The 24,109-nt window shown below is 49.8% G+C and overlaps 1 protein-coding gene across 5 annotated transcripts in view; it reads left to right on the top strand.

The window, feature by feature from the left end:
* Positions 1 to 2,151: 2,151 nt before the first annotated feature.
* ACSL6 (acyl-CoA synthetase long chain family member 6) overlaps positions 2,152 to 24,109 on the top strand; it is a 60,631-nt gene continuing 38,673 nt past the window's right edge. For 2 of the 5 annotated variants that reach the window (XM_029997993.2, XM_029997991.2), the window contains exon 1: positions 2,153 to 2,301. In XM_029997993.2, coding sequence (XP_029853853.1) covers positions 2,253 to 2,301 — 49 coding nt within the window. In that variant the 5' untranslated portion in view covers positions 2,153 to 2,252. Of the gene's footprint in view, positions 2,302 to 11,101; positions 11,209 to 13,543; positions 13,672 to 24,109 lie in introns of those variants that run through there. The other 3 variants (XM_029997990.2, XM_029997988.2, XM_029997989.2) reach the window with 3 other exon arrangements.

The raw sequence follows: 24,109 nt of genomic DNA, 5'->3' as shown, positions 1-24,109 counted from the left end.
CAGCTGGACCTTTTGATGACCAATTGGGCTGAGTTTGCCTTGGGCTCTAGTGTACGGAGAAGCAGAAAGCTATCAAAAGTTTTCAAGTCAAGAATTAGAAAAAGGCTCATGAGAACTTCTCAGAGAGGCAGGAAATCTGTGGTAAAACACAGGAAGTCACTTGTCTTTTTTTAATCTGCATAGAGTTTGGAGGAGCTGCTGCAGGAGATGAGGTCAGGAAAGCTCTTTGCAGAGTATAGGCAGACACCTTGCAGCTCCCCAAGGCAAGGGCATGGAGGTCCAGGTGGTATTTTGTGTCAATGATCTTCATTCCTCCTATGTCAGATGGAGGAAAAGTGTTTTCAGGACTCATTGTGAAACTGTATGTGCAAATCTGTTTGCTTTAAACCTATTTAGTGGAGTTTTGGGTGCTGGTGCACTTCAACCAGTTTCTACTGGTCCCTCAGCTTCCCTAAGGAAGTAGTATTTTAAAAGGTCCATCTCCTGCAAGACCAAGACATCCCATATCACTAGGACAACTTAATTTGTCCTATCAGTGAGCTTCAGTATTGTCACTTCTAGCTAACAGAGGTTTTCAGGATCCCAGAAGCAGGGCTCAGCAAAAGACACTGGTGGTTCAGGGAGAAGTCTGGGCTTGCTTAGACACAGGGACTCTAGGATCTGGGTAGCCTGCAGATGAGACACACTAAGAGCCTTCCAACACAAAATTTGCTGCAGGGATGAAGGTAAAAAGTGGCAAAGAAACTGTTCTTCCTTATCAAGAAAGAGAAGGGTGTAGGAATAGGCTAGACAAAAGTTCTTAAGTAAAATAGATTGCCCAGTATTTAATCTATAATCTATTTTACTCTTAAGTAAAATAGATTGCAGTAGATCTGTCCTATTTTATGGTTGTTTGATTTGATTTTATGACAGCAGGTGTAGCTGAAGTCACAATTGTTGTAGAGGCATTTACCAAGGGAACTGTAGTCTGAAGAATGAGATCCAGTTGTCTTTGGTTCCCAGCTCGCTTGTTAGCATGCTTGATGATATTTTTCTGCCTTGAGACCATGTATCTTGGAAGCCCAATAGCCCTTGAGTAAAACGGATGTGGCAATTTTTTAACAGCTTTCAGAAGTGGGCAGTGGTGACACTAACACAAGTGACATCAGTTTTAGTCAGCTGCTGGTCCTCTGTATACAGGAAATTTTTTGAAGTCCTTTTCATAGTGAATCAGAAAGGAAACCATGTTGTGAAAAATTGATTGCCATGAAGTGGAAATTCTTTATTTACATCAACTTCATTCTCACCTTTAAGAAAACCAAAAGCCTTTATCTTCAAAGGAAATGTGTGCCCTGGACAGCTGTAACTAGTGCTAATTCCTGGTACAGGCAGGGAACTTTTTGGTGTATCTTGGTCCATGCTCATGAAGAGTTAATCAGCTGCATATCACAGCTTTGAGCAAGAGGTTCTGCCTGCTTTGCGGATCTGCCATGTCAGTCACTCAAAAGGCTGGAAAAAAAGACACTGTGTTTTCTGCCTCTTGCCGCTCCAGTCCTGTTTACCCCACTGGCACTGTGATTGCCAGAGGGATGCAAGATGTGGTCTCGCCACTGGTGCAGCCCTTTTAAAGCCTTTTTCTGCAAAGCCCTTCTTGTACCATGGAGCTTGGAGATTAATTTTTCTACAGCCAGCTTCTCCAGGGGACGATGGAATTGCTAAGAACGCAAATCTGCTATTCCCCCTCCATGTAGTTAGTATCACACACGCAGTTTGTCTTTTTTTTTTAAGTAGCCATTAACTGTATTTTAAGATGTTAAAATACCTAGAAGCAATGCTGATCTGCTTATGAAGCCGTAGGTGTTTCAGCACCTGCTGCTCGGGGTTTTTAGGACCGCTCCCGTGCAGGTCAAGGTCCAGCGGCAATTTCATGGGCCAAAGGCGAAAATAACAACCACCGCGGAGTAAAGTTTCTCCCCTTCCCCTCCCTCCTCCCCCTGCTCTCCCCAGCCGCTGATGCTCTTGACCCTCCCGAGGGAGGGATGCTCCCGCACCCCAGCCAGCATCCGCCGCCCCTTTTAAGAAGGATGGCGAGAGGAGGAGGCTCGCTAAAAATACCGCCCTATGCTGCGGGAGCGTGCGGGACCCGGCGGGCCGGGCCGCCCGGGTGCGCAGTGAGCGCGCCCGGGTGCGCAGTGAGCGCGCAGTGAGCGCGCCCGGGTGCGCAGTGAACGCGCCGCAGTGCGCGGCTGCACCGAGCGGGCCGCGCCGCAGGGATGCTCGCCCCGCTCCTGGGCTCCGCGGGCTCCGGCTGGCTGCTGCTGGGTGAGTGCTTCCCCCTCACACCCCCAAAAAAAACCCCTGTTCCCCCCCCCGCTCCGGCTCCTCTCGCTGCTTCCCAGTTCCCTTCCCCGCAGCGTGCGGGGAAATACCGGCCCGGAGCCCTCTGACACCAGCTCCGCTTTCCAGGCTCCCCCCCCCCCCCCCGAGCTCCTCGACCCTCTCCCCTGCGTGGGAGTCAAGGGTATTTTTCAAAGGTTTGGAAGGGAGAAGGCAGGCGGGAGCGCGCACTGGATAGCAGAGATGACAAGGGGATACGGTGCTGCATGCGAGCGAGTCGGCCGCCGGCACAATGAGATGGTATTGCGAGGCGGTACAGCCAGCTCAGCTGAAAATGCATTACATAATTCCTCTCAAATCATCCTGCCGGTTGATTCGGTTGGGCCATCTTCGGCAAATTCGTGAGGGCGCTTTATTTGCAGGGGGTATGTGAAATAGGGCAGCGCGCTTGGACGCGCGTGTGTGTGTGCTTGTGCGTTACAGCTGTTGGGCAGGGGGTGATGGTGAATCCCATTGTTCCGTGGGCAGGAGGTAACGATCCAAAGTGTGTCCGGATTAGAAAAATATTGCAAGTCTGAAACAGGAGGTTGTCTGTAAGGTATTTAAAGGCTCAGCTTGACTTCATCTGCTGCACTGATTCAAAATCAAGTCCTTTGAACCGGTGTGAAGTGTCTTTCCTAAGGAAAGGTAACGTTCAATGTCTGTGCTGTTTCCCCCTTTATCTGTCAAACAGCTTTCCTCTAGACAGGCAGACTTGCAAGGCGAAGAAGTACAAAGGGCAAATGATTTTAAAAGACATCATCTTTGCATCATTAGGTAAATATTCGGCGGGGGGGGGGCATTGCCATTTCCAAATGGAAAACATTGTAATTATTTATGTTCGTATCTACTTGCTATTTTTGATTATGAAAAGGGATGTTTCACACTGAAAAAAAAATGGGAACCTAGTATCACTGGCCTGAATTTTGTCTCTGAAAATATCCTGGTGGCTTCCATTAAAGTCATTGGGCTTACAGCTGCTTATATCAGCAGCTTGAATCAGCTGCTTTTGAACTGTAGCAAAACTCATGCAGTTTAAATATGGCCTGGAGGGAATTACGTGGGTGAATCAGAAAGCAGGACTTGGCTCGGAGGCTGCAGGCAAGTGTTTGTTACAGTATTTAGGGCCCCAAGGCCCCAGGGACTGCTCTCGGCTCTGTTACTGGATGTACCAAGCTTGTTTATGACAACGGGAGGAGAACTGGGCCCGCTGGGAACGGGTCTCCTGTGCGAGCGCCTGCTCTGAGGCCTCCACGTCCACCCTGCGGTATTGATCCCCGTGCCTCCCACCTCGGTCTTTACTCTGCTGCGTCCAAACACATCTCCCCTGTGCATCCAGCTCTCCCAAAGTGTGTGTCCGTTCAGGTGCGGCTCTGACTCGTGGCGTCCCTTAATGCCGTGCTCATCTTATTTTAGTGTGGACCGTGACTTTAGCCTAACATTTTGATCTACAGAATAGGTGCCCTGGGAAGACAGATGTATTGTTATTGCCATTTGCAGCGGCACTCTCGGGAGCAGCCGAGCTGGATATGAACACAGGTCACCTGTGGGAGACGGATCCCGCTGGAGAGGCGAGGGCCCTGCCTGACCCGGCAGCGTGGCACTTGCTCAGCCGTGTGCCCGCGGTTGCTGCTCTCACGCACGGTCTCGGTTTTCTGGTGGCCCCATCCCCTCAGACACCGCTCCGTGCTGCAAAGGAGTCACAGCGGCTGTGCTGCTTTACTGAACAAGGGGCTCCTTGGCCATCGCAGCCCAGCGCGGCGCTCTTGTTTGTTTTGAATTAATTTCTGGCATCGTTACAAAGGTTTTGACTAGTTGAGAGCAGGTCTATAATGTTCACCTCAATGAAGTAGTGGTAGAAGTTGGAGAGAGACAGAACTACTTATTTCCTAATGTGCAGGCTTGGATGGTCTGATGGATGCACAGAGTGATATAGTAAAATAAAACAAACAAGCCCAACAACGAATCCCCCTGGGGATTTGCACGTTGGGCTGGTTTGGTTGAAGCAGTACAAGGTTAGAGTTTACCCCTTGCTCCTCTCCCCTTCAGTAAAAGTAGGAAGTCCCAGAGACTCCTCTGCTCTTCTCTTTCCCCCTCATTTCACGTGACTGCAGCCCTGAGCCGCTCGCCCGCCCTGTGAGTCCTGTCTTACAGCGAGGAAGAGGAGGGTTTGCTCTCCTGACTCCTGGCAGCTGCTGGAGGCCCCGGCAGGCACCCGTGTGCGGAGGCACAAGAAGGGAATTCTGCCGTCACGGTGTCCCTTCTCCTCCCTGGCACCAGCGCATCTCCAAATATTTCAGTCACGTTTGCAGAGGAAGCAGGAGGTTCATCTGGTGTTGCAAGAGACTTCTACAGTCCCTCTTCTGAATCCGGCTCTCGCACTGTGACACAAGAGTCCTTGATGATGCCCTGAAATTCAGGTCTCTGGATAACAAATATTTCCTGCTGTGCTTTGTGTATGAAACAGAGCAGACGCCCAAGGCTGCTCAGACCAGCCCGTGGAGTGCTGGCTGCTGCACAAGAGGCAAAGCCTGTGTTATTTGATGAGGTATATTTAGTTGCTTTTATTCTCCATCCCTCTATTACTGCTCCATTTGAACAGTTGCTAGATACCATCAAAAGGAAAGAGTGAATGTGTTTGGATTTCCCTGCTTGCTTGCAGGGAAAGACAGCACATAGCAATTTTTCTCTGCTGCTCTGGACTAATCTAGACATTTATTTGATTCTTGTCTCCACGCTACTATGGATATTACAAATATATTCAAGTAATGAAAAAAGGAGAAAATCTTTGAAGACAGATGGTAAACTGAATTAACTGAATACCCACAGAAATAGGAAAGCTGACTTGGGAGAAAGCCAGGAACAAAGAAATACAACATTACATCAGTAAGAATATAATTGCCGTTGTTTTGACGTCACCAAACACTGCAGAGCACCACAGGGTTTAAACCTTTCCTCGTTATTACATTTCTGAGAGCTCTTGGAGAGAAATGCCAGCATCTTCCTTCTTCATCACTGCACGGTTGCAATCGGCACCTGAATAACTTGTAGCTAACTAGAGGCAAGTCTGGGCGAGACTGAAAAAGCGATGGTAGGTAACACTACAGAGGCGTTTACCTCTCGAAAGAACTGCAGGCATCCAGGGCAGCTCTTTTCCCGTGGCTTTTTTCTTGGCTTTGCTAGATTATTTCTTCATACAGACCCAAACAAAATTATCGACTTAATCACCCTCTTTCTGATCAGAAACAAACAGGAAAGAGGAACATCTATTAATACAGTTTTTTATTTTTAAGTGCTCTGCATGTGTTCTTTGGTGATGGATCAATACGAGTAATGAGTTTCTTCCATCACTGCTATTTATGTCTCTTGTGCTACAGTGCGAAGCCAAAGCCCTGCAGGTCCTTGGCACCAGGGTCCCTCTGTCCCTGCTGCAGGGCTGCGGGTGCCAGGAGCACGGGCAGCTCTGAGGAGGGCCACCCGCAGTGCTCCGCTCCTGCAGCTCTCCGGCCTTGGCCCCTCCGGACAAGATACCAGTGTCCAAGCTGCTTCGGCCTCGCTCCTCCTCTCCCTCTGAACAGGAGGGCTTACAGCACTAGTGAACCCAGATACCCTCCTGCCCTGGAAACCAGTCAAACGCAGTGAAGTAAGGTGTACCAGGGAGCACGTGGCTTTAAAATATGGATAAATATGCTTGAAATATATCTGTAAAATCCATGAAACCCCAGCGGGAGCCCTCGCGCTCCGTTCTGCACTTTCCTGTAGTTTGCTGTGAGCCATGCCTGGCTCTCCTGGGGCTTTTCTTCCCAGACATGCTGATTCAGAGTCTTTGCAAATCCTTTTTCGGAGACTCCGAGGAACTTAGCATTGATACCGTACAGCATGGTATGAGTAAATGTTTTGCTGGGCTCGGATTGATTGCCATAGTGTGCTATCAGTGCTTATTGATGACAAGTCATTTACTGTGTCAAATCCTCCTTCCACCGTAAACATTGTCACGGAGCCTTCAAGGTGACCTGTGGCTGGTGGGGAGGCAGGCGAGGCCGAGGGGGAGGCTTTACCTGATTTTGCATCTTCCTTATGCTCTGTATATAGATAAAATTGTAAATATTTTAACCATTCTGCTGGAGACTATGCTATGGAAAACTTGGTGGCTGGTGGTGAGAAAGGGTAAGACATTGAGATGAGTGGGGATTTTTAGTCAGGAAAGGGTTTCAAAGCCACAGGGGTAGTTCAGCCCCTGGGCCATCCCCAGGACCCAGAGCTCGTCCCCACACTCCCTGCTGCGGCCATGCTTCGCCCACTCTTTACTCACTGCTTGGGCTTTTACGAGCAGTGATGTAGCTACAACGTGTAGCAGATGGTTTGGAAAAGTATGGCTAAAAATGCAGCCCCTGCTCAGTGTGGGCTGAGTTCATGGCAGGCTTTGGCAAAACCCTGCAGTAATTCTCCCACAAAACCCAAATACTGCACTTGCTGTCCCAGAAGCTCCCCAGTTAGCCACACAAGGCGCTTTTCTGTCTTCCGTGCTGTGTGGTATACCACTCTCAAAAATGCGGAAAGAAGATAAAGCCAACTGCCTCGTCCATGCCATCTTCTTTTGCGCCACAGGAAGAAATTGTCACTTGTCAAAAAAAAAAAAAAGAAAAGTATCATTCAGTGGAAATCACCATCTCATTAGGAAACCCCCAATTAAGGGAGGAAAACTCTTTATATTTAGACCTGTGTGCTATGGTGTTGCAAGACTGCAGCTCACATTTCCATTTGCTCAACCATGTGGCTGCTGTGGTGGTGTAGATACAATCTCAGAAACACCACATGTAAACTAGAGTGAACAGTTTCCACTTCATTACTGCAAAATCAGTGTCAGATGGGCCTCGTCAGATGGCGAGGCCAAGGGGCTCCAGAGATACCTGGAGTTTGTTACGTGGCTTTGCTCACTGAGGTCAACCGTGTCACTTGGCCTCGGGAGCAGCGGTTCCTGCCCGACGGGAATGCTGCACCAGCAGTCAGATACCGGGTGATTCAGAAAAATAACAACCCCGGAGAAGGGTCTTTTCTCCACTATAGCCTGCGGCTGAGGTGGGTACCTATGTAAGCCCATTGTGTAGTGGCCAAACTCCAAGACAGCCTTCACCACTCTCGCTCCTGAGGGTTTTGGTGATGGTAGGAAGGAGGGGAGCACCAGTCCCAGACCTGGGAACGGACACCCTGGTGCTCCATCAGGACACCTGGGGCTGTGCTTTAACCACAGATGAAGGACGACCACTTCAAGGCTGTCAGCCTGATCACAGTCACCGCAAAGCCTTCGTTTCTGAGATGCATCTTTGTGTCTGGAAGCACAAGTGCTGGGCTGGCAGGGACCTGGTGTGGGGTGCCACCTCGGCTGGCCCTTCCACAGAAGCGTGACCCTCCCTGCTTGTGAACACGCTTTCAGTTTGGAAAGTTGTTCTAGAAACTTTTGCTCTGAATTCTTCCAACTTTCAGCTTAGATTTGCTTATGACTAACGTAGATCCTGCTTGTTTGGATGCCAGCGTGATGTCTCAGCCAAGCCATTTGTTTTCTTGTGATGTTTCCTTCCCAACCCACAGCCCAGCCTCCTCTCTGAGAACGTTGCCCACGTGGCAGCTCTCTGCCCCCGTCCTGCCTGCTCCCGGGGCTGGGGCCCCTTCCAGCCTGGCAGCTTTTCCCTCTGGAAAGGATGGGTTTCTCCTGCTGCGGAGAGCACAGGCGGTGCGTGGCTGGGTGCAGAGGGCACCACGGCTCCCTTTGGGCCGCCGCTTGATCTGTCGTCGGACGGAAAGCTGCGCAGCCTTCCTTTCCTGGGCTAAGCAAGCCGAGCTACTGCATTTGTCACAGCCGAGAAGAAAAGGGTCTAAGATGACCTTTCCTTCTCCCACCAGCCATTAAGAAATTGAGGCCGCATTGCCCCTGTGCACAAGCTAGAGCAGCCCCCAGGCTGCGCTGACCCGCCTGCGCTGGTGATGGAGAGATGGAGGCTCAGGAACAGCCTCATCGGGGAAAGACATGCAAGTGTGTCTGCACGGCGAGGGTCACAGCCACGCTCCCCTCCGCCTCCAGAGCAGCAAGCAACTCCTTTCCCAGGGCTACCAAATCCCTAAAATCAGCTCAATGAGCAATACAGACATTGCGGTGATCACCGGGGTGTCCCAGTCACTGCTAGATGGCACCAGCTGAGAGCCGCAGCCGGGGTGTTCGCTAAACTGGGATTAATTTTTTTTTTTTCTCTCCAAGGGCAAGTATGAGCTGGTCGGCACAGGAACCAGAACTGAAACTGCTAAGCTGATTTAACTTTTTTTTTTTTTCTTTGAAAAAGTATCTAGAAAAAGAGTAAATCATTCTGCTGTTGATTTACATGAATTGGAAGTGGTCTAAGCCAAACTTGCACTGAAATTGCAAATGATGTGAATGATGCAGATTTAAATGTGATTTCTGCAGGGAATAGTATTTACGTATAAAAAGCAGAAAGAACATTATTTAGAGCTTGTTTCAAGATTGTTTCCAATGGCAGAGAAAAAAGACAAATGTATCAAATCCCTCTTGAAATATTAAATGTACTTTACTTTGTATGTCCAACACAGTTCAGTTTTAGGTAGGCCCATTCTCCATAAGTCCAGACGAGCTAAATCAGATTTTTTTTGTTCTTCCACAAAATGTTCCAATAACTCCTTCGAGCAGCCCACTTGTGAAAGGATACCTGAGTGGTACCGCTGAACCTTTGAGATGAGATTGATTCCCACGGGGCCGTGGTCGCTGCAGGTCCATCTCCCTCCTGGCTCACCTGGTTTTATTCTGACTGGAAAGGGGTTTTTTGGTGGTGGTTTGGGGTTTTTTGGGCCGGCTGAGCTCAGCCTTTGCCCGGCCAGGCAAATCCCTGCAGCTGAGAGGCTGCTGAGGGTGGTGTGATGCTCTGACCCGCCAACAACAATCCCGGGCTGTGTTTCCTTTTGGAAAAAGACATTTGCATATCCTCTATTCACTTTATTTGGTTAAATACATTTGAAAAGGCAAAAGCTCTGGGTCATGAGACTGAAGAATGAGCTGTCTGAGGGCCTTCCCCCCCCCCCCCCCGCCTTAACTCTTCGAAACCTTGCTCCTGTGTCTTAGAGACGCACGTCTTAAAATAAATACCCAGAAAGGGGGATTTAGAGGCTGCTTTTGCAGCAGGGAAGGGGAAGGGGGCTGGAGATGGGAAAAAGCCTACCAGCAAGGAGGCAGCAGAAAGGTGCCATGTACCTCTGAACTGAAAATTCACTTATGTGCAGGCGCAGACTTGGGGAGAGTTTGCAAAATCTAGCACGGGCAGAAAGGTCTTCATGGGGACTTGAAAATATCTGTGAAAATGGGAGAGCAAAAGCAAGTTACAGCAGTGTCAGGCCCAGAAACACACTGCATGCTGCAGGGTGTGAAAATTAGAAAGTGGAACTGACTACAAACAAAAATACAAATAACCCAATTGCTGCTTTAGTTAACAACAACAACAAAAAAACCCAAACAAACCCCAAACCCTAAAGCAACAGCAAAGATCCTGAAACATAACCCAAGTGTTTAAAAACATTCAAACAATGTAACCACTTGTTATTACTGTTAGAAGAAAGAAAGTTTCAGCAAAGTATTTAACTGAATGTTTAAGGACATCTCAAATCACAGCCCAACCACAGATTTCTCAAAAAACCTTCTGTGAGATGATGCCAATCCCCAATTTTCCCCCATTTTCTGGTGCAGTGCCAGGCCCTCGCTGCCGGCGGTACTGGAGCTGGGTGTGGGCTGAGGTTGGGGTCTGTGGCTGGTGGGTGCCAGCCCTGTTGATGTGCCAGGAGGCAGAAAGGAGCCCCTTGGACCGGGGCAGGATTCGGCCCCTGCACCTCACGGCACGCTGCACCCACCGCGCTCAGCTGCAAAATGGAGCCTGTGCTTCTGGGTGCCTGTAAACTGTTTTGAGGATGACAGCTGGGAAGAGATGCATAAGCAATAAAATCATCATCATGGGTTTATTTTTGTTCCTCTGCCATCCATTGGCATCCCTGCGGCGTAAGGAAATTGAGGGCTAGAGGGAGAGCAGGCAGAAACACTTGCCTGGTAGCCTCATATTAGTGTTCCTAATTACTGAATTAATCCTCTATTCATACAGTATGCTTTCTTCCTGCTGCGCTTCGTAAGTGGACAAAAATATATGCTGTATAGTCAATACAAGCATAATATCTGACCAGAAGACATAGAATGAAAAAAGAGACTGCTAAAAAGAAACATGAGGGAGTAAAGTTCCCCCATCTTTTACATGACTTTCATTATTTTAATTAGTGGCTGTTTTTTATTTCTAGTCGTGGCAGGATTTTCCATGGATGGGCCTTAAGGAACGTAGAGCTACTGTTGGCAGATTTCTGTTCAGTAACTGAAGCTATTGCCCTGGGTTATGGGACCGTCCTGAAAGATGAAGCAGCAGTTTTTATTGAGTTATCCTCAGAATTTGGAAGCGCCGTGTGGGACTCTGGGCTGTGGAGCGATGAAAGCCCAGGAGCTCGCAGGCCAGCTCTGAGCCCGGCGTGATTTCCTGGTGGTACAGCTTTGGTTAGCTGCTCTGATGGCTCTGCATCCTCCTGGCTATAAGCATCACTCTGTTTAAAATTCAACCTTAATCTGTGTTTCTCACGAATTTTAACTGTAAGCATTAAAAGCACTGTGACTTACTGATACAACTTTTTTTTTTTTTTTTTTTTTCCTGGACAGGTGGGGTCTCAGCCAAATCCCATAAAAGTCCTTTGAAGTCTTTCCATTGATTTTACTGGTAGTTGGATCTCACTGGGCTTTAGACTGAGCAGTAATCAGCACAAAAGGTGAAGTCTTCTTTCCTTTGTACTTGTAGAGTATGAACAACCCTGCTACTTAACACACTAAGGTGAGGGTCAGTTTTGGACAACTTTCTACAGAAACCGAAGTCACCTGAGTCCTGGTTTGGAGCGCAAAGGGCTTTGTAGCTTCTCTTGCCTTGGCCGGGTCCGGGTGCTCAGCACCTCCGGGCTCAGCCCCGCCAGCCCTCAGCTTCACATTCTGCAGAGCACAGCTAATACATCTGCAGGAGGCTCTCACACATACTTGAACTGTCCTCTGAGTTCCAGTGCCAAAGGCTCTTAGAGCAAAACCCTGTTTATGGTGAAATGCTTGCTTTTCCTCAGCTGCATGTCCAAAAAAGGAGGTTGTCTTGCTGTAAAAAGCTCTCCCCATTACTCTGCTCTGCAAAGCACCTGGCAGAAAATGCCGGGGCATTGGGGAAGCTTTTATTCTGTGCCTTACTTAGAGTGTGCTTACATCTATCTTCCCTTAAGGTAGCAAGCCTAAATCCAGTTTCCTCCCTTTGTTCTCTCTCATATTTCTCCTATGGTTATTCCAGCAAGCAAGTCCTTATGCTCTATGTATGTGAACGAAAGCAAGACAAGACAATGGGAATAACTGCTCAGGGAATTTGCCAGGGAGGTAGAAGGGTCTGAAGCTTGTCCCGAAACACTTGTTTTACTGAAGCCCTCCACTTTTGCTGAGGGTATATTGCCCACTGTGAGCTCCATGGAGCTAGGCAAGAGCATCCCTTAACAACAGGTGCTTGAAAGAAGACCTCTTCTAAATAAACACAGCACAGTAACTTGTTTTTAACCCAATGTTTATTTAAAGTCAGTATTCCCACATCCCCTCTGGAGCACTCCATCATGAACACAACTGTGTTGTTTCCATGGGCTACAGGCACCCAAGGGTCCAGCCAGCCCGGGGCTGCTCACACACCTGAAATATGTTCCTGACTACAGAGTTTCTGTCAAGCTGTGGCTCATAAGGAACAAGAGGGCAAGAATCTGAGCTGGTGAATATTGTTGGGGTCCCATTAAGCCAGCACCGTGATGCTGATTTACACCTGCAGACCATTTAGGCCAGTACTCCCTGCCCTACCCTGGCAATTTTATGAATTAAGCCTGATTGCAGAATATCCACATGTGAGCCAAACAAGTGATGTTTGACAAGCTTGCCTGAAATCTCATTAAAGATTCTCTTCATTCCTGAGTGTTAAGTGTTCTTTGAGAATTCTCCACTATGCACTCCATGTGCTCAGTATCGCAAGTACAATTTAGGACGGGTCAGACAGAAACTTTCTTAACTATGATAATAGTAAAAGAGTGTTCAGACAGCATCTCCCCCTCTGCTCCGCTCTTCTCTGCCAAGTGAATGTGGAGATCTAGCCTACATACAGTTTCAGGGAAAAAAGAAAGAGGTGAGGAAAACAGTAATTTCAACGTTAACAAAGCCAGGTATCGATCCCTGGGAGGGATGGACTCCTCAAGTGACTTGCTTGAGTGCCACAATTCTAAGAAGGAGTAGAATAGTAAATAAGGTGGTGATACGGAGAGAGGGTCCTGGTGGGGCCCAGAGGAGTGGCCCACCCGGGGTTATCTTTGCTCAGAAGTGGGGAGTTGGAAGCAATCGGAGACTGTTAGCTTTCAGTTGAAAGGCATGTTCTTTTAGTTAGGGTAAACGTCTTAGCCAGATCTCTCAAATCTTAAATATTATTAATTTTTACCACCACAAATGAATTGGAAAGTTTTTGTCTTGTTATTATCAGTGTAATTTAGCAAAACCTGAGTTTGGCTCAAATGCCAGGTTTTTTTCTTTGCTTTTAATATATGTAACAGTGTAAGGATGATGTTGGCAATAGTTATTCTCTTGCTATTCTGTTGACTCAGATGATTTACATTTATTATACTCAAGCTATGAAGTTTCTCATTTAGCAGACTAGGACTGGCAATGCAGGCTTTCTCAGCATCAGAAACTTCATTTTATGCTGACTTTTCCCAAAAGGGGAAAAAAAAAAAAAAATGATGCCGTCTTTCATTTTAAACTGAGCATTTGCAGGAAGGCTTTGCAGTTTTACATCCAAAAGCCTTTCCTCGAGCCTGTTAGGAGCCGTAAAGCTTCCAGTATGACAAAGAGACGTGTCAAACCCATGCAATATTCAGTAGCAGAAGGGGTGAGCCTTGCCCATCTGCGAGAAACAGGAATAAGGCTCCCACCGCCGGCAACTGGAGTCTCCAGTGCCTCAAGGGTTACACTGGAGCGCTGCTGCTGCTGTGCTAATACGGCTTAAGCTGATATTAGCCAAGCTTAACTTCTTTCAGCAGTTTGCAGATGGAAGGGGGTGGGACGTCCCGGAGTCAGCAGTTCTTCAACAAGTCCAGGAGCGGCAGCTCCGCCGCCGGGAGCCCCGGCCATGAGCTGACTGCCTGCGCCGGGAGGGGGGAGACCGGCTTCCCCTCCACCTGGTGAGTCCCCGGACGGGGGTTTTTTTCCTAGTATTTATTATTCTTCTTGAAATCCGCGTGAGGAGCCGGCGTGGCTCCGGGCGGGACCCCGGGGGGCTTCGCCCAGCCCCGGGGCGACCGCAGAGGCTCTGCGGGGGTGTTGGGCTCCGGGGTGCTGAGCAAAAAAAACCCAAAACCCCAAAAGGGGTGTGGGAGCTCCCTCTGTGCAGAGAGGGACCCCGCGGGTGCCGCTGCTGCGGGGAAAGGTGGTCTCGGCTGCGGTTTTGGGTGTTGCGATGCGGGGAGAGCCGGCTGGCAGGACGGGGGCGAAACACCAGCACAACCAGAAAGGGTTTGTGGCTTTTGCAGTTTCCTGTTGTTTCAGATGTTTCGAACAGCACTGGGGGGGGGGGGGGCTCCAGCCCGGCTTTGGCAGGGGCTCACAGCGCTGCAGGAGGCCGGTCCCGCGTGGGCTGGGGGGCTCCGGGGCTCTGGGCCCCCCCCGAGGTACCTGTGGGCTCAGCGGGGACGGCAGCTCTGCCTGCGCCCCGGCCACGCAGCGGGGACAAGGTCACTTAGGTGCAGAGGTGGAGGTTGGTTTCAGGGGCTGCCCCGGGAGGGCTCTGCCAGTTTGGGCTTTATTCCCCCAAACTCCTGGTCCCACGCGTCAGGGCTTGTTTGCGATAGCGGGAGCTCTGCAGAGACCGGCAAACTCGTTTCGTTGTGGTTGATGCCCTGCCAGTTTCTAGGCTTTCTGTATATCGAATTTCAACCGGGCAGACTTCAAGGTAGGCTCTTTGTGATGGACGTTGCTGCCCGTGGGATCTCCAAACGCCGGTGGCTGCCATGCGCCTTTGCCAAAGCTACGCGGCGGTGGTAGGTTACAAGCATTAAATGTACCGCACGACGCGGTTTCTAATCAAACGCTGTGGATTCACACCTCCTTCACGCACATAACCATGCGTGTGCTCCATCCACGTGGGAAGAGCCTGCTGGTGTGTGGGCTGCAAAAGCTGACGGGGTGTACCCTGGTGTTAGGCACAGAACGTGGAAACCTTATCTGTAGGCATGCAGTACCCGCTGGGGACGTCGAGTGTGGTTTCTTGCTTGCCGTGTTGCATTAGTGCATGCCAGTCCCTGGTGCGTCCCGTCCTTTGGCATGCTGGGGACACGTCGGGTTGGGGATGCGAAGAGGATGCTTTCAGAGGTTTCAGAGAGGGTCCTGGAGGGTGGAGGGTCCCTGCTTGTTCCTGGAGGTGTACAGTGTGGCAGGTCGGGCATGGCCACCGGTACAGCTGCCGAGGCGGCTGTGTGCAGCTGCGGGGCCTCCTCGGAAAACCTGCGGAAACCAAACATGGTTATTTGCTGTTTTCCAGCACCGTGAGAGCGGTCCCTAACGTGGTGACTGTTTCTGCAGTAATCAGTCTTTCTACTGGCTTCACGTGCGAGAGACGATCTCAAAGTTATGTTCCTTTAAAAGCACGGTGATATTCTCGCGCACAGAAAATACACAGCGATTATTTTGAGAAGCTCTGGCTGTTTGCGGGCACCGTGTGCCGGTGATGACCAAAGGCCGCTGGCCCGGAGCCCGGGCAGGCAGAGGGCACGGTGGGAGCCGGCAGGTCCGTGCAGCGGGTGAAGCTGAACTGGCCGTCCCGCTGCCCGTCCCGCTGCCTTCCCTCGACCTGCAGCGGGAGGAGGGAGCTGCTTTCCTTCAGGCCTTTTGGCACATAACCTGCCTCGTTCTTAACCCTTATTTTCTTGCCCCTTATTGCACTGCAAGGTTGCCAAATAAGCCTCGAGCACCTTTCAAAGCCTTCTTCGGCTGCCAGTTTGTTTTGGGATAAAGCCTGGGCTGGATTCAGGCAGTCATGGTGGATGTGCACAGGGTCCGGATAAAACCCTGCTCTCTCCAGGTGTACTTATACCTTTAGGGTCCCCTCGCTCCATCCCATCTGTGCCGACAGGGTCCTTCAGAAAAGTGCTACAGCTTGCAGGGCATTTGATTGGTAATTAACCTGGCCTAATTATAGACAGCTTACTGTAAGTGAGGGATACAACTATATTTATTATAGTTAGATCATGACATGACTGTTGGTTTTTTTTTAAGCTCCCATTTTTGGAGTAATTTTCTAGTTTTGGATTCCAGCATGACAGTCACAACACCGTCTTCATGGGCACGTGTTTGACACACAACAGGCAGAGGGCCTTTTGGTCTGCTCGTTGTTCACGTGGCTCTGCTTTTACCATGGTGGCAGGTCAGCAAGTTTTGGAGCTCTTCAAGCTGTAATATTGGCTTAAAGAGAATTGTTCCTTATAACAAAGAGAGTGCTTAGCTATTATATGGTACAAGCTAGCAGGTCTTGGCCTCAGTCTGTGTCTTTTGCAGCAGCAGATGAAAATCTGCGGTGTGATACTGCATGGGCAGCCTCCTGCAGACAGCAAGGTGCCTGATTTCCAGGATCTTCACGGCCGGAGGCAATGCCCGCTGCAGTTCAGCCTGCTTAGCCCTGCTGCAAACACTTTCTACATAACTATTGATATTACAGATGGCAACACAAAACTGAAGTTTGACCAAGTAAGAGTTTCAGTCCGGTCTGAGCTGTCAGCAAAACAACACAGGCTAAAGCATGGCTGGGAAGTGGTGTACAAAATATTCCTGTTCTTTCCTATCCTCTGCAGGACTAGCTCTGGGCATGCCATTGCGTCGTCTCTTAAGCGTTATGGAAGGTCTTCTGTTATAAGCTTGTTTAGGTTTCTACGTCACTTTGGATGATGCATTCCCGGGGCTGCCACGCTTGCCTGAATGTAAAGCAATGGCCATGCAGGATGCTCGGAGTGTTATTTGGAAACCACTTTATTCTGGTACTGCTGCCAAAAGAAACAGCAGCAACAAACCCAAAAAAGTTTGCAGCTGGCTCAGTTCCCCTGCGCCATTCCCTGGGCCGCTGCACAAATATTTGTGCTGGCGCCTGGGAAAGGCAGGGTGGGAGTGGGAACGACACCAGGGGCAGGAGCAGGCAGGAGGGCTCCTTGCACTGGCAGGATTTGTTACGCCGTCCAGCCACGACATCGCGGGATGTCATGGGGCATCACAGCCTGCGTGGGTTTGGCTGCGGTCTGGTCCTGGCAGGGGAAGAGGTGGGTTTGTGGTGGGTCGGGGAACTGCCCTGCTCCCACCGGCCGCGGCCAGGTAAAGTGCAGGCTGGCCCCTGCGACCGGCCCCTGCGACCACACGCTGCAATTTAGCATTAAACGAAGCCACCCTGAGCCGTGCTGCTGCCAAGGTCTCCAGCTGCCCTCTCCGCATCCACACTTCTGGCTCCGTCATGGCACCAGTGCTTATGATGCCGTATGATCCCCCCAGGCATGGATTTGGTTGGAAGCCATCCATTTTTTCCTGTTACTTTTGCGGGACAATTAGTTTAGTGCCAGCTCAGTTGCCTGCTCCGGCCAACAGCCGTGCACCCCAGGGTGGGCATAAGGCAGAAGGGGGCAGCGGCCGGTGGGGGGGACCCCTGTGGCCCCGTCCAGCGGTGGCGTGGGTTTGGGTCACCCCATGCCGCCGTGCAAACAGCAAGCAGAAATCAAACCTGGTGCAGTATGCGCACGCAGTGGGAGAGCAACCAGGGCCAGCTCCTGCCTTCTGGTGTCCCTTCAACCCCCCCGTGTCACTGCAACCGGTCTCGCACATACTGACCACGCGGCCGCGGCCAAGGGCAGGGTGTGAATGGCCACGGAGAGCCGAGCCGGGCTGGGAACTGGCAGCGTGGGGACCTGCCTGCGTGCCTGCCCTTGCCTGGTAGCGACCTGCAGAGCCAGCCCACAACAGCCAGGGCAACGTGTGCTCGTGTACCTGCTTATTTCCTGCCTGGGCGTGCAAGAGTAGAAAATTTCACCCAAAATCTCCTTTCCTCCACCCAGCCCTGGGCTACCAGGGGCTTTGCAGACTGAGATGGCCACGGAGGGCTTGGCTCTGGTGTGTTCAGGTGGGGAGACTGAAAATGAGCCCTGCAGCGAGCTGCAGAGGGGGTTACATCCCACCTGGGCATGTAGAAAGGCAGTGTGTGGTTAGCAGGGGTACGGAAAGTGATCCCCAAGGGCTCTGGGGAGCCTGTGGGTTGGGGCTGGGAGTGCAGGTGCAGTCGAGGCTGAGGCAAGCGGCACTATGGCAAATCGCACCCTCCGCTGAGCAATGAAAGGTGTGCCTTTCATAAAAGAAAGGAAGGAAAAAAAGAAACTGGAACAATGAAATGGGGATTAGCAAGGTCTGTAGCTGAACTTCCCCAGCCCGTTGGGTGCTGTGGTTGGACACCCCTTCCTTCCCCCGCCGCAGCCGGCTGGTGGTCCCTGCGCCTCTGCATTCACCAGTACTGACCCTCCTGCAAAAACTTCAGGTTAGTGAGGTTCTTAGCAGGACCACGGCCTCTACAGACAGTACTAAGGCTTGTTTAAATTCAATCAATATTTGAAGGCAAATGTCAAAGTTTTGCCTGGCAATAAGCCATCAAGCTCTTTGCAGAGCACCTTCGTCTTTCTGCTTTGCAAAACTGGCTGTCATGGGTGCAGCTGCCTTTTCCCTCTCCATTCAGCGCTTCTCTTTGTACTCTGCCCCAGATAACTATTTTTATGCAATTATTTAAGCTGTTTGTTTGCTGCCCGTCACACGGCATTCAAGAACTGTATAGTATATGGGACAATCAACCATCAATGTGTCATTGTCACACACACCCCCCCCCCCCCAAACCCAACCCCAAGAAAACCCCAACAAAACCCCTTCTTCACAAGAACTGAGACTTACAAATGGTCGTGGGTACGTCTGGGAAGCGGGGAGCTTTGCAGACACTCTGCAAGCAGCTTCCAGAACTGAACCCCAGCCCTGGCAAGAGCAGCACCGTGGTGCAATGCGGAGACAGAAAACAGCCCCACTTTAACGATGCCTGCAGGGCACGGCGCTTAAATATGAGCCCCAGCAAACATGCACAGGATTCACTGGCACCTGTAAACTTTGCCATAAGGCTGAGGGGCAAATTTTCTCCTGCTTCAGTCACCTCCATGGGTTGCTCCCATGGCCCACGCTGCCTGCAAGCTAAGGAAGCATGCTGTGGTTTCCCCAGATGAAACTTTGCAGCCCCTGAGCTGGTTTTGGCACAGCTGTGTGAGCGGTCCCCATAGAGCTGCAGGCAGAAGACCAAAGAGTCAGAAAACCACACAGCTCTGGGGGTTTGCTTTTTTCTTCTGGCTGGGGTACGACTTAGCTTGGAGGAATCGCCTGAGCCTGCTTTGGGCAAGCACACAGCAGCCACGCTGCCACGAGAGGGATGTGATGAGGAGGCCAGCGGGTGCAAAAATATCCCAGATGGATTTTGCCATCTGAACTTCATCCTCTGCAACCACAGGCTGAGGTTTTTAGCCTGGTCAATGAAACCTTGTGACTCTGGTTCACATGCTGGCGCTGGGTAACATTTTAAGGACATTTCAGCAGTTAGAGGAGCTTTTTCATCTCCGTGCCTTAGGCAGTTGAGAGACTTCAGAGGCAACAGAGCTCTGAGCTGTTGAGTTTTTCCATTCTGGTAGGGAACTTAAAGTACTTGCACAGGCATCCTAACGCTTCGTTATCCAGACGAGTGACAGATTTGGACCAGGATCCCAGTCTCAGCTTTCCTGTACACGAGTCACGGTGGCTTCAGAGTACTGCTGTGCTGATCCGCTCAAGGGTGCGAAAGGTATTTTTAGGTTGGTTCACACCTGTGAGCTGGGCCTGAGCGTGGTGAGGAGATGTGGAACTGGAGGATGAAGCTTTCCGTGGCAGGTCTGCCATCAGCGGCTCAATAGGTGGACCTGACGCAGAGGGATGAGGATGAGCTGTCGGCGTGATCCCGAGCACGGAGCGTTTCCAGCCAGCCGGGTGGTGGATTTTGCTGTCTGAAACATTAGAAGTGTGTAAAGTAAGATCTCCGCACAGTCGCTGAATTATTTATTGAATAATTTCTCTTGGCAAGGGACTGGTATGCTGTAGATATTTTAGATACTTTAAATACCTCTATTTATGTGCAATTACTGTGCTCTTTCTGTAAAATTGGACTTTCAGGACATTGAGCTCCTTGTTAGCATTTTTCCCTTTTTAGTGGATGCTTGCAAAGATCTTGTGTCTTGCAAATGCATTTCCTTGCAAATCCATTTCTCGGCAGTGCAGAGCGGAGGCCAGTGCCGCTCCTCCGGGTTGCTTGGAGATTCCCATCCTTTGTCTGCGCCCTGCCTTTGGCGTTGGGGTGGCGAGGAGGAGGCTGGTGGGTCAGCGGGACCCTGCGCCCGGCGCTGGGCTCTGCCACCGGCTCCGTCCCCGGGAGCCGCAGCGGAGCGCGGTGCTGAGGAGGACCCCGTGCTGTTCACACACCAGATGCTCGGCGAGAAGGAGCTTTTTCAGGAGTGTGAGATGTCTCTGCGATAATGCTAGTGGCACAAGTGGTAACTATCAGTCACGCAGAGCAGGGGGAAATTTTATTTTTTTTTATATATGTGCACACACACAGAGAAGCATACACATCCACATATGCAGATAATTGTGTGTCTATATATATGTACATATAATAGTACCCAATCCTTTGGCAGCCTTTTCTCTGAGACAATTTTTCTGCACCCAGAGTGAAACTGCCTGCCTCTCCAGAGGAAAAAAAAAAAATAATCCAGCTTGCATCACTTGGCCAAGTTCATACCACAGCCCCAACCATGTGCTGAACCGGTCCCTTTCATTCATCCCTGTCCTCTCCCTGCTCCGCTCAGTAACCAGAGGTCATGCGAAAGCATTGCCGGCTTCCTCGCCATGAAGTTTATTTGCCTTATTCCTCTCCAGCAGATCAAAGAGGCTTGACCCGGATGGAAAGCCCTTTTCCGTGGCAGATAACTCTGCTTTGCTGACCGGGGAGGGACGGCACTGCGGGGGGTGAGTGGGAAGGCAGTGGCACAGGGATGGTCCCCGATGGCATCACGTCTGCTTCCCGTGCCCCAGACACCCAGTCCGGGGTGCGCTGAGCGCCCAGACAGCTCCGCTGGCACGAAAGCAATTCGAGCTAAAGAGGCTTACGTACCATTGAAACCCCGTTCTTTAATAGTCTTGTTGGCAAAAAGCCAGTTTAACAGATTGGACCGGTCTGATTCCCAAAGGAAAGGGAGAAGGACGTCTTTCATTAGTAAAAATAAAATATAAAAATTATAAACTGTTTTTATTGCATTTGCTGCTCATTGGGTGCTTCTCCAGTGTCCACCCCCTGGAGAGATGCCACAGCCTCGCAGGTGTTGTGTGTCTCTCCTCCCTTGTTTGCTATCCATGCAAATAGATGTCCAACAGCAAATCCGTGTTCTGCATCCGTTGCCTCTCACACCTTCTTATGCTGTCTGAGTCCTGGCATAATAATCCCCCCCAAAAAGCAATTTTGTCTCCAAACTGGTTCCTTTTTCTTTTTTTTTTTTTCTTTTCTTCCCAATTATGACTCCCTGAGTTACAGTGGAACCATAGTCAATGAGGACTAATGCCTTTGCTTTGATTCTTAAATCACATACACAATTATGACTTGACCCTGCAAAGAACTGCGTAATCTAAGTAAAACACAATAATTGTGGCTTATATATTGTTGCACTTGGGAGTCAAGTAATTCACTCACAGTGGGTGAAATTAAGCACCTGCAAGAGTTTGTTTTGGTCTGGCTTTGGTGGGTCGGGGGCATTTTTTTTTTTAATGGAAGACACAGTTTTGATGAAAATATACTGTCCCAAAAATCAAAGTAGTGCTACATCGCACGGAAGCCATGGGAGTTTGCTTCAGTGTGACCTGACTGAAGGTGAGAGACATTAAATGGGGAAAAGGGCTATAGTGAAACACGTCACTTTATAGGAGGAAAAGCAGGTAAAGTTTAAGGAAGTTTTAAATAGTATTAGCCTCAGCTTGGCTGATAATCCCAATAATTGCTGAATCCCGAGTAGTTACAGCTGATTAATCCTTGCAGAGTACAGAGGGTCCCTGTATACACAGCTAAGTAAGCGTGAGATAGGTCAGGGCTGCGGGGTCACCAGTGCCCGAGCTGCTTGTGGAGGGGTGCGGGCCAAGTAACAAAATAATATATTTCGTGTCACTGTTGTGGTGACATGTTTATACCACAATTACATGTGTAGGGCAGAAGTGGTTAGGAGTCCTGCAAAAGTATGTGAGCCAAGTATCGCTTGTTATCTGCTGCATTTTGGGGCCGTTTACTGGATTTCTGCACATTGATTATTTCATAGTTTCATATACTTTTGGTGCTCATATTTTCCCCTTTAAGTTTATCACCCCCTTTGCTCTTTCTCAAGCAGTCTGTAAGGCTGGCAGGTTGTCTGGCTTCCTGTCTCACGGCAGTGCAACTCTTCGGTGAGGTTTTCGGTAGCTATCTATAATGACCAGTAAGTATCTGATGGCATTTCCTCTCTGTGATTAACGCTGTTGAGCTGGCTTTGTGCCTGCTATAAAGTGTGGCATTACCATTTCCATAAACCCTACAGTGTAAAACTATTAAAAAGGAGAATAAAATTGACCTAATCTCAAACTAGCTGAAAATAGAAAGGTGGCCAGGTGCCCTGAGCTTCCCAAATTTCTCCTGTTTAATTAAAACAAATGAGAAAAAATCTGCAGGTTCTGAATAAACTGGGTATTGCATTTGTGGCTGAAGCACAACAAAGGCTGGACTTCAGTTTTTGTAGTCAGAGATCTCATTAGATCACTTGTTCTCATAAAATCTTTTGCATCTCTGCCTATGCAAGTGTGAGACCGGTCTGCTGCGGAACGGCCGGTGTCCCCCCTCCTCGGCCAAGCCCGACCGCAACCCAGACGGGCCTTAGGCTGGGAACTGAACGTTCATCCAACTCCTCATCTTCTGTGCCCATACGAGAAAAAATTGCAGAGATGCATGGCAGAGGCTGGCTTGGCATCGTCTCTGGTTTTAATTACAGCAGTGATTAGGAATTCATAGCCTGTGGTCTCCTAAGAGCTGCTGCCCTGGCCAAGTTAGAGAAAGTCAGCGGTACCTGAGCCGCATTTAATGACAGCAACTCCTCCCGGGATTGCTGTCCCACTGTGTGTTTGCATGAAGCTTGGAAAAAGGGGGGGGGGGGGGGGAATTTGTACTCTGCAAGCAATACACAAAATCCCCAAATGCCTTCTGCCTGCATGGTTACAGCAGGCTCTGTGCACACATTTTCAGAAACATGTTAATCATTGCAATAGCTTTCATTTAAATTAGCAAATGGGTTCCGGTGATGCAGTCCGACTAATACCTGCCAGTTGTATGTGTCCTTGTGAATTCTGATGCTCCCTTACCCTCTGTAAATGGAGACACTCACGTAGTGACATAGTCACAAGATGATTTGAACCCTTATCTCAAAGTCACCTGAACCTTGTGTACGGAGTACTGCGGGTGTGGTTTTCTTCTGCAGGGGAAGGTAGAGAATGGTCCAAACTTTGCTGGGTGCTTCCTTGAGCAAACCTTCTGTCACTGACCCTGCTTCAGGAAAACAACTACAAATCTCAGAGCCTGGGGTCTGCAGAGCTGAACGTGAGAAAACACAGCTTTAAGAGTTCAAAGAGCTCACTCTGTTTCACTTGAGTGAAATCCCTCTAAATCTGCCTCTCTGGATTGAGATGTTTTAGATCCTGTAAATTCTGTTTCCTCAGTGAAATGAGTGAGCAGCCGGTGCCGTAGCCAAGGACACGGATCTGTGGCGAGCGCCGGCTGACAGGGATATTCCTCTTGCTGCAGCTCGCACGGAGAGCAGCTGTGGGTCTGCAGGCTCTGAGCCATCGGGTGTCTGCTGGCTGCATTTTGTAGTTCCCCACTGCAAACAGTTAATTCGCTCAGACATACTGAAAAGCTGCTTATTTGATTTTGGTTTAGTGCTACGAAGTCAAGTGTAAATAGCCTTTTTTTCCGCTTGAATATAGGGATAGTAATTAGATGCTTTGCCCAGTTTCCAACAGAAAATGAATCACCCGCCTCTTCCCTACCCCGCTGTGAATGCAGGGTGGGCAGGAAGATAAAGGCATCTCAAAAGGAGTTCTCCTTCCCAAGCAGGCGCCCGGGTGCTGACGTAATGGTAGGAAGGATGTGATTGCATGGATGCACAGAACGGGTAAAATTTTAATTGCATTATGCATACACCAGTAGTTCGAGGCTGTTCCCACACTGGTTTATGTCACTAAAACTCCATTGACTACAGTGGAGTTACAGAATCACTTCCAGCAGGAAAAGATCAAAACCAAATGGCACAATAGTGCCATTTGTAACTAAAAAAATAAATAACTAAGCATTGTCCCTGTGGTGGTTGCCTGCTAACAAAGGCTGGCCGGTGAGTCAAAGCCCAGTGTCGCTGCTGGCTACCCAAAACTGGCCGCAGAAGCCCTGTTCACCCCAAACTCTGGGCACGGGAGGTTTCA

Source organism: Aquila chrysaetos, chromosome 22 (assembly GCF_900496995.4).
Source record: "Aquila chrysaetos chrysaetos chromosome 22, bAquChr1.4, whole genome shotgun sequence".
Taxonomy (NCBI): domain Eukaryota; kingdom Metazoa; phylum Chordata; class Aves; order Accipitriformes; family Accipitridae; genus Aquila; species Aquila chrysaetos.
The sequence above is the reverse complement of the archived record's forward strand: the minus strand, read 5'-3'. Positions and strand labels throughout refer to the sequence as shown.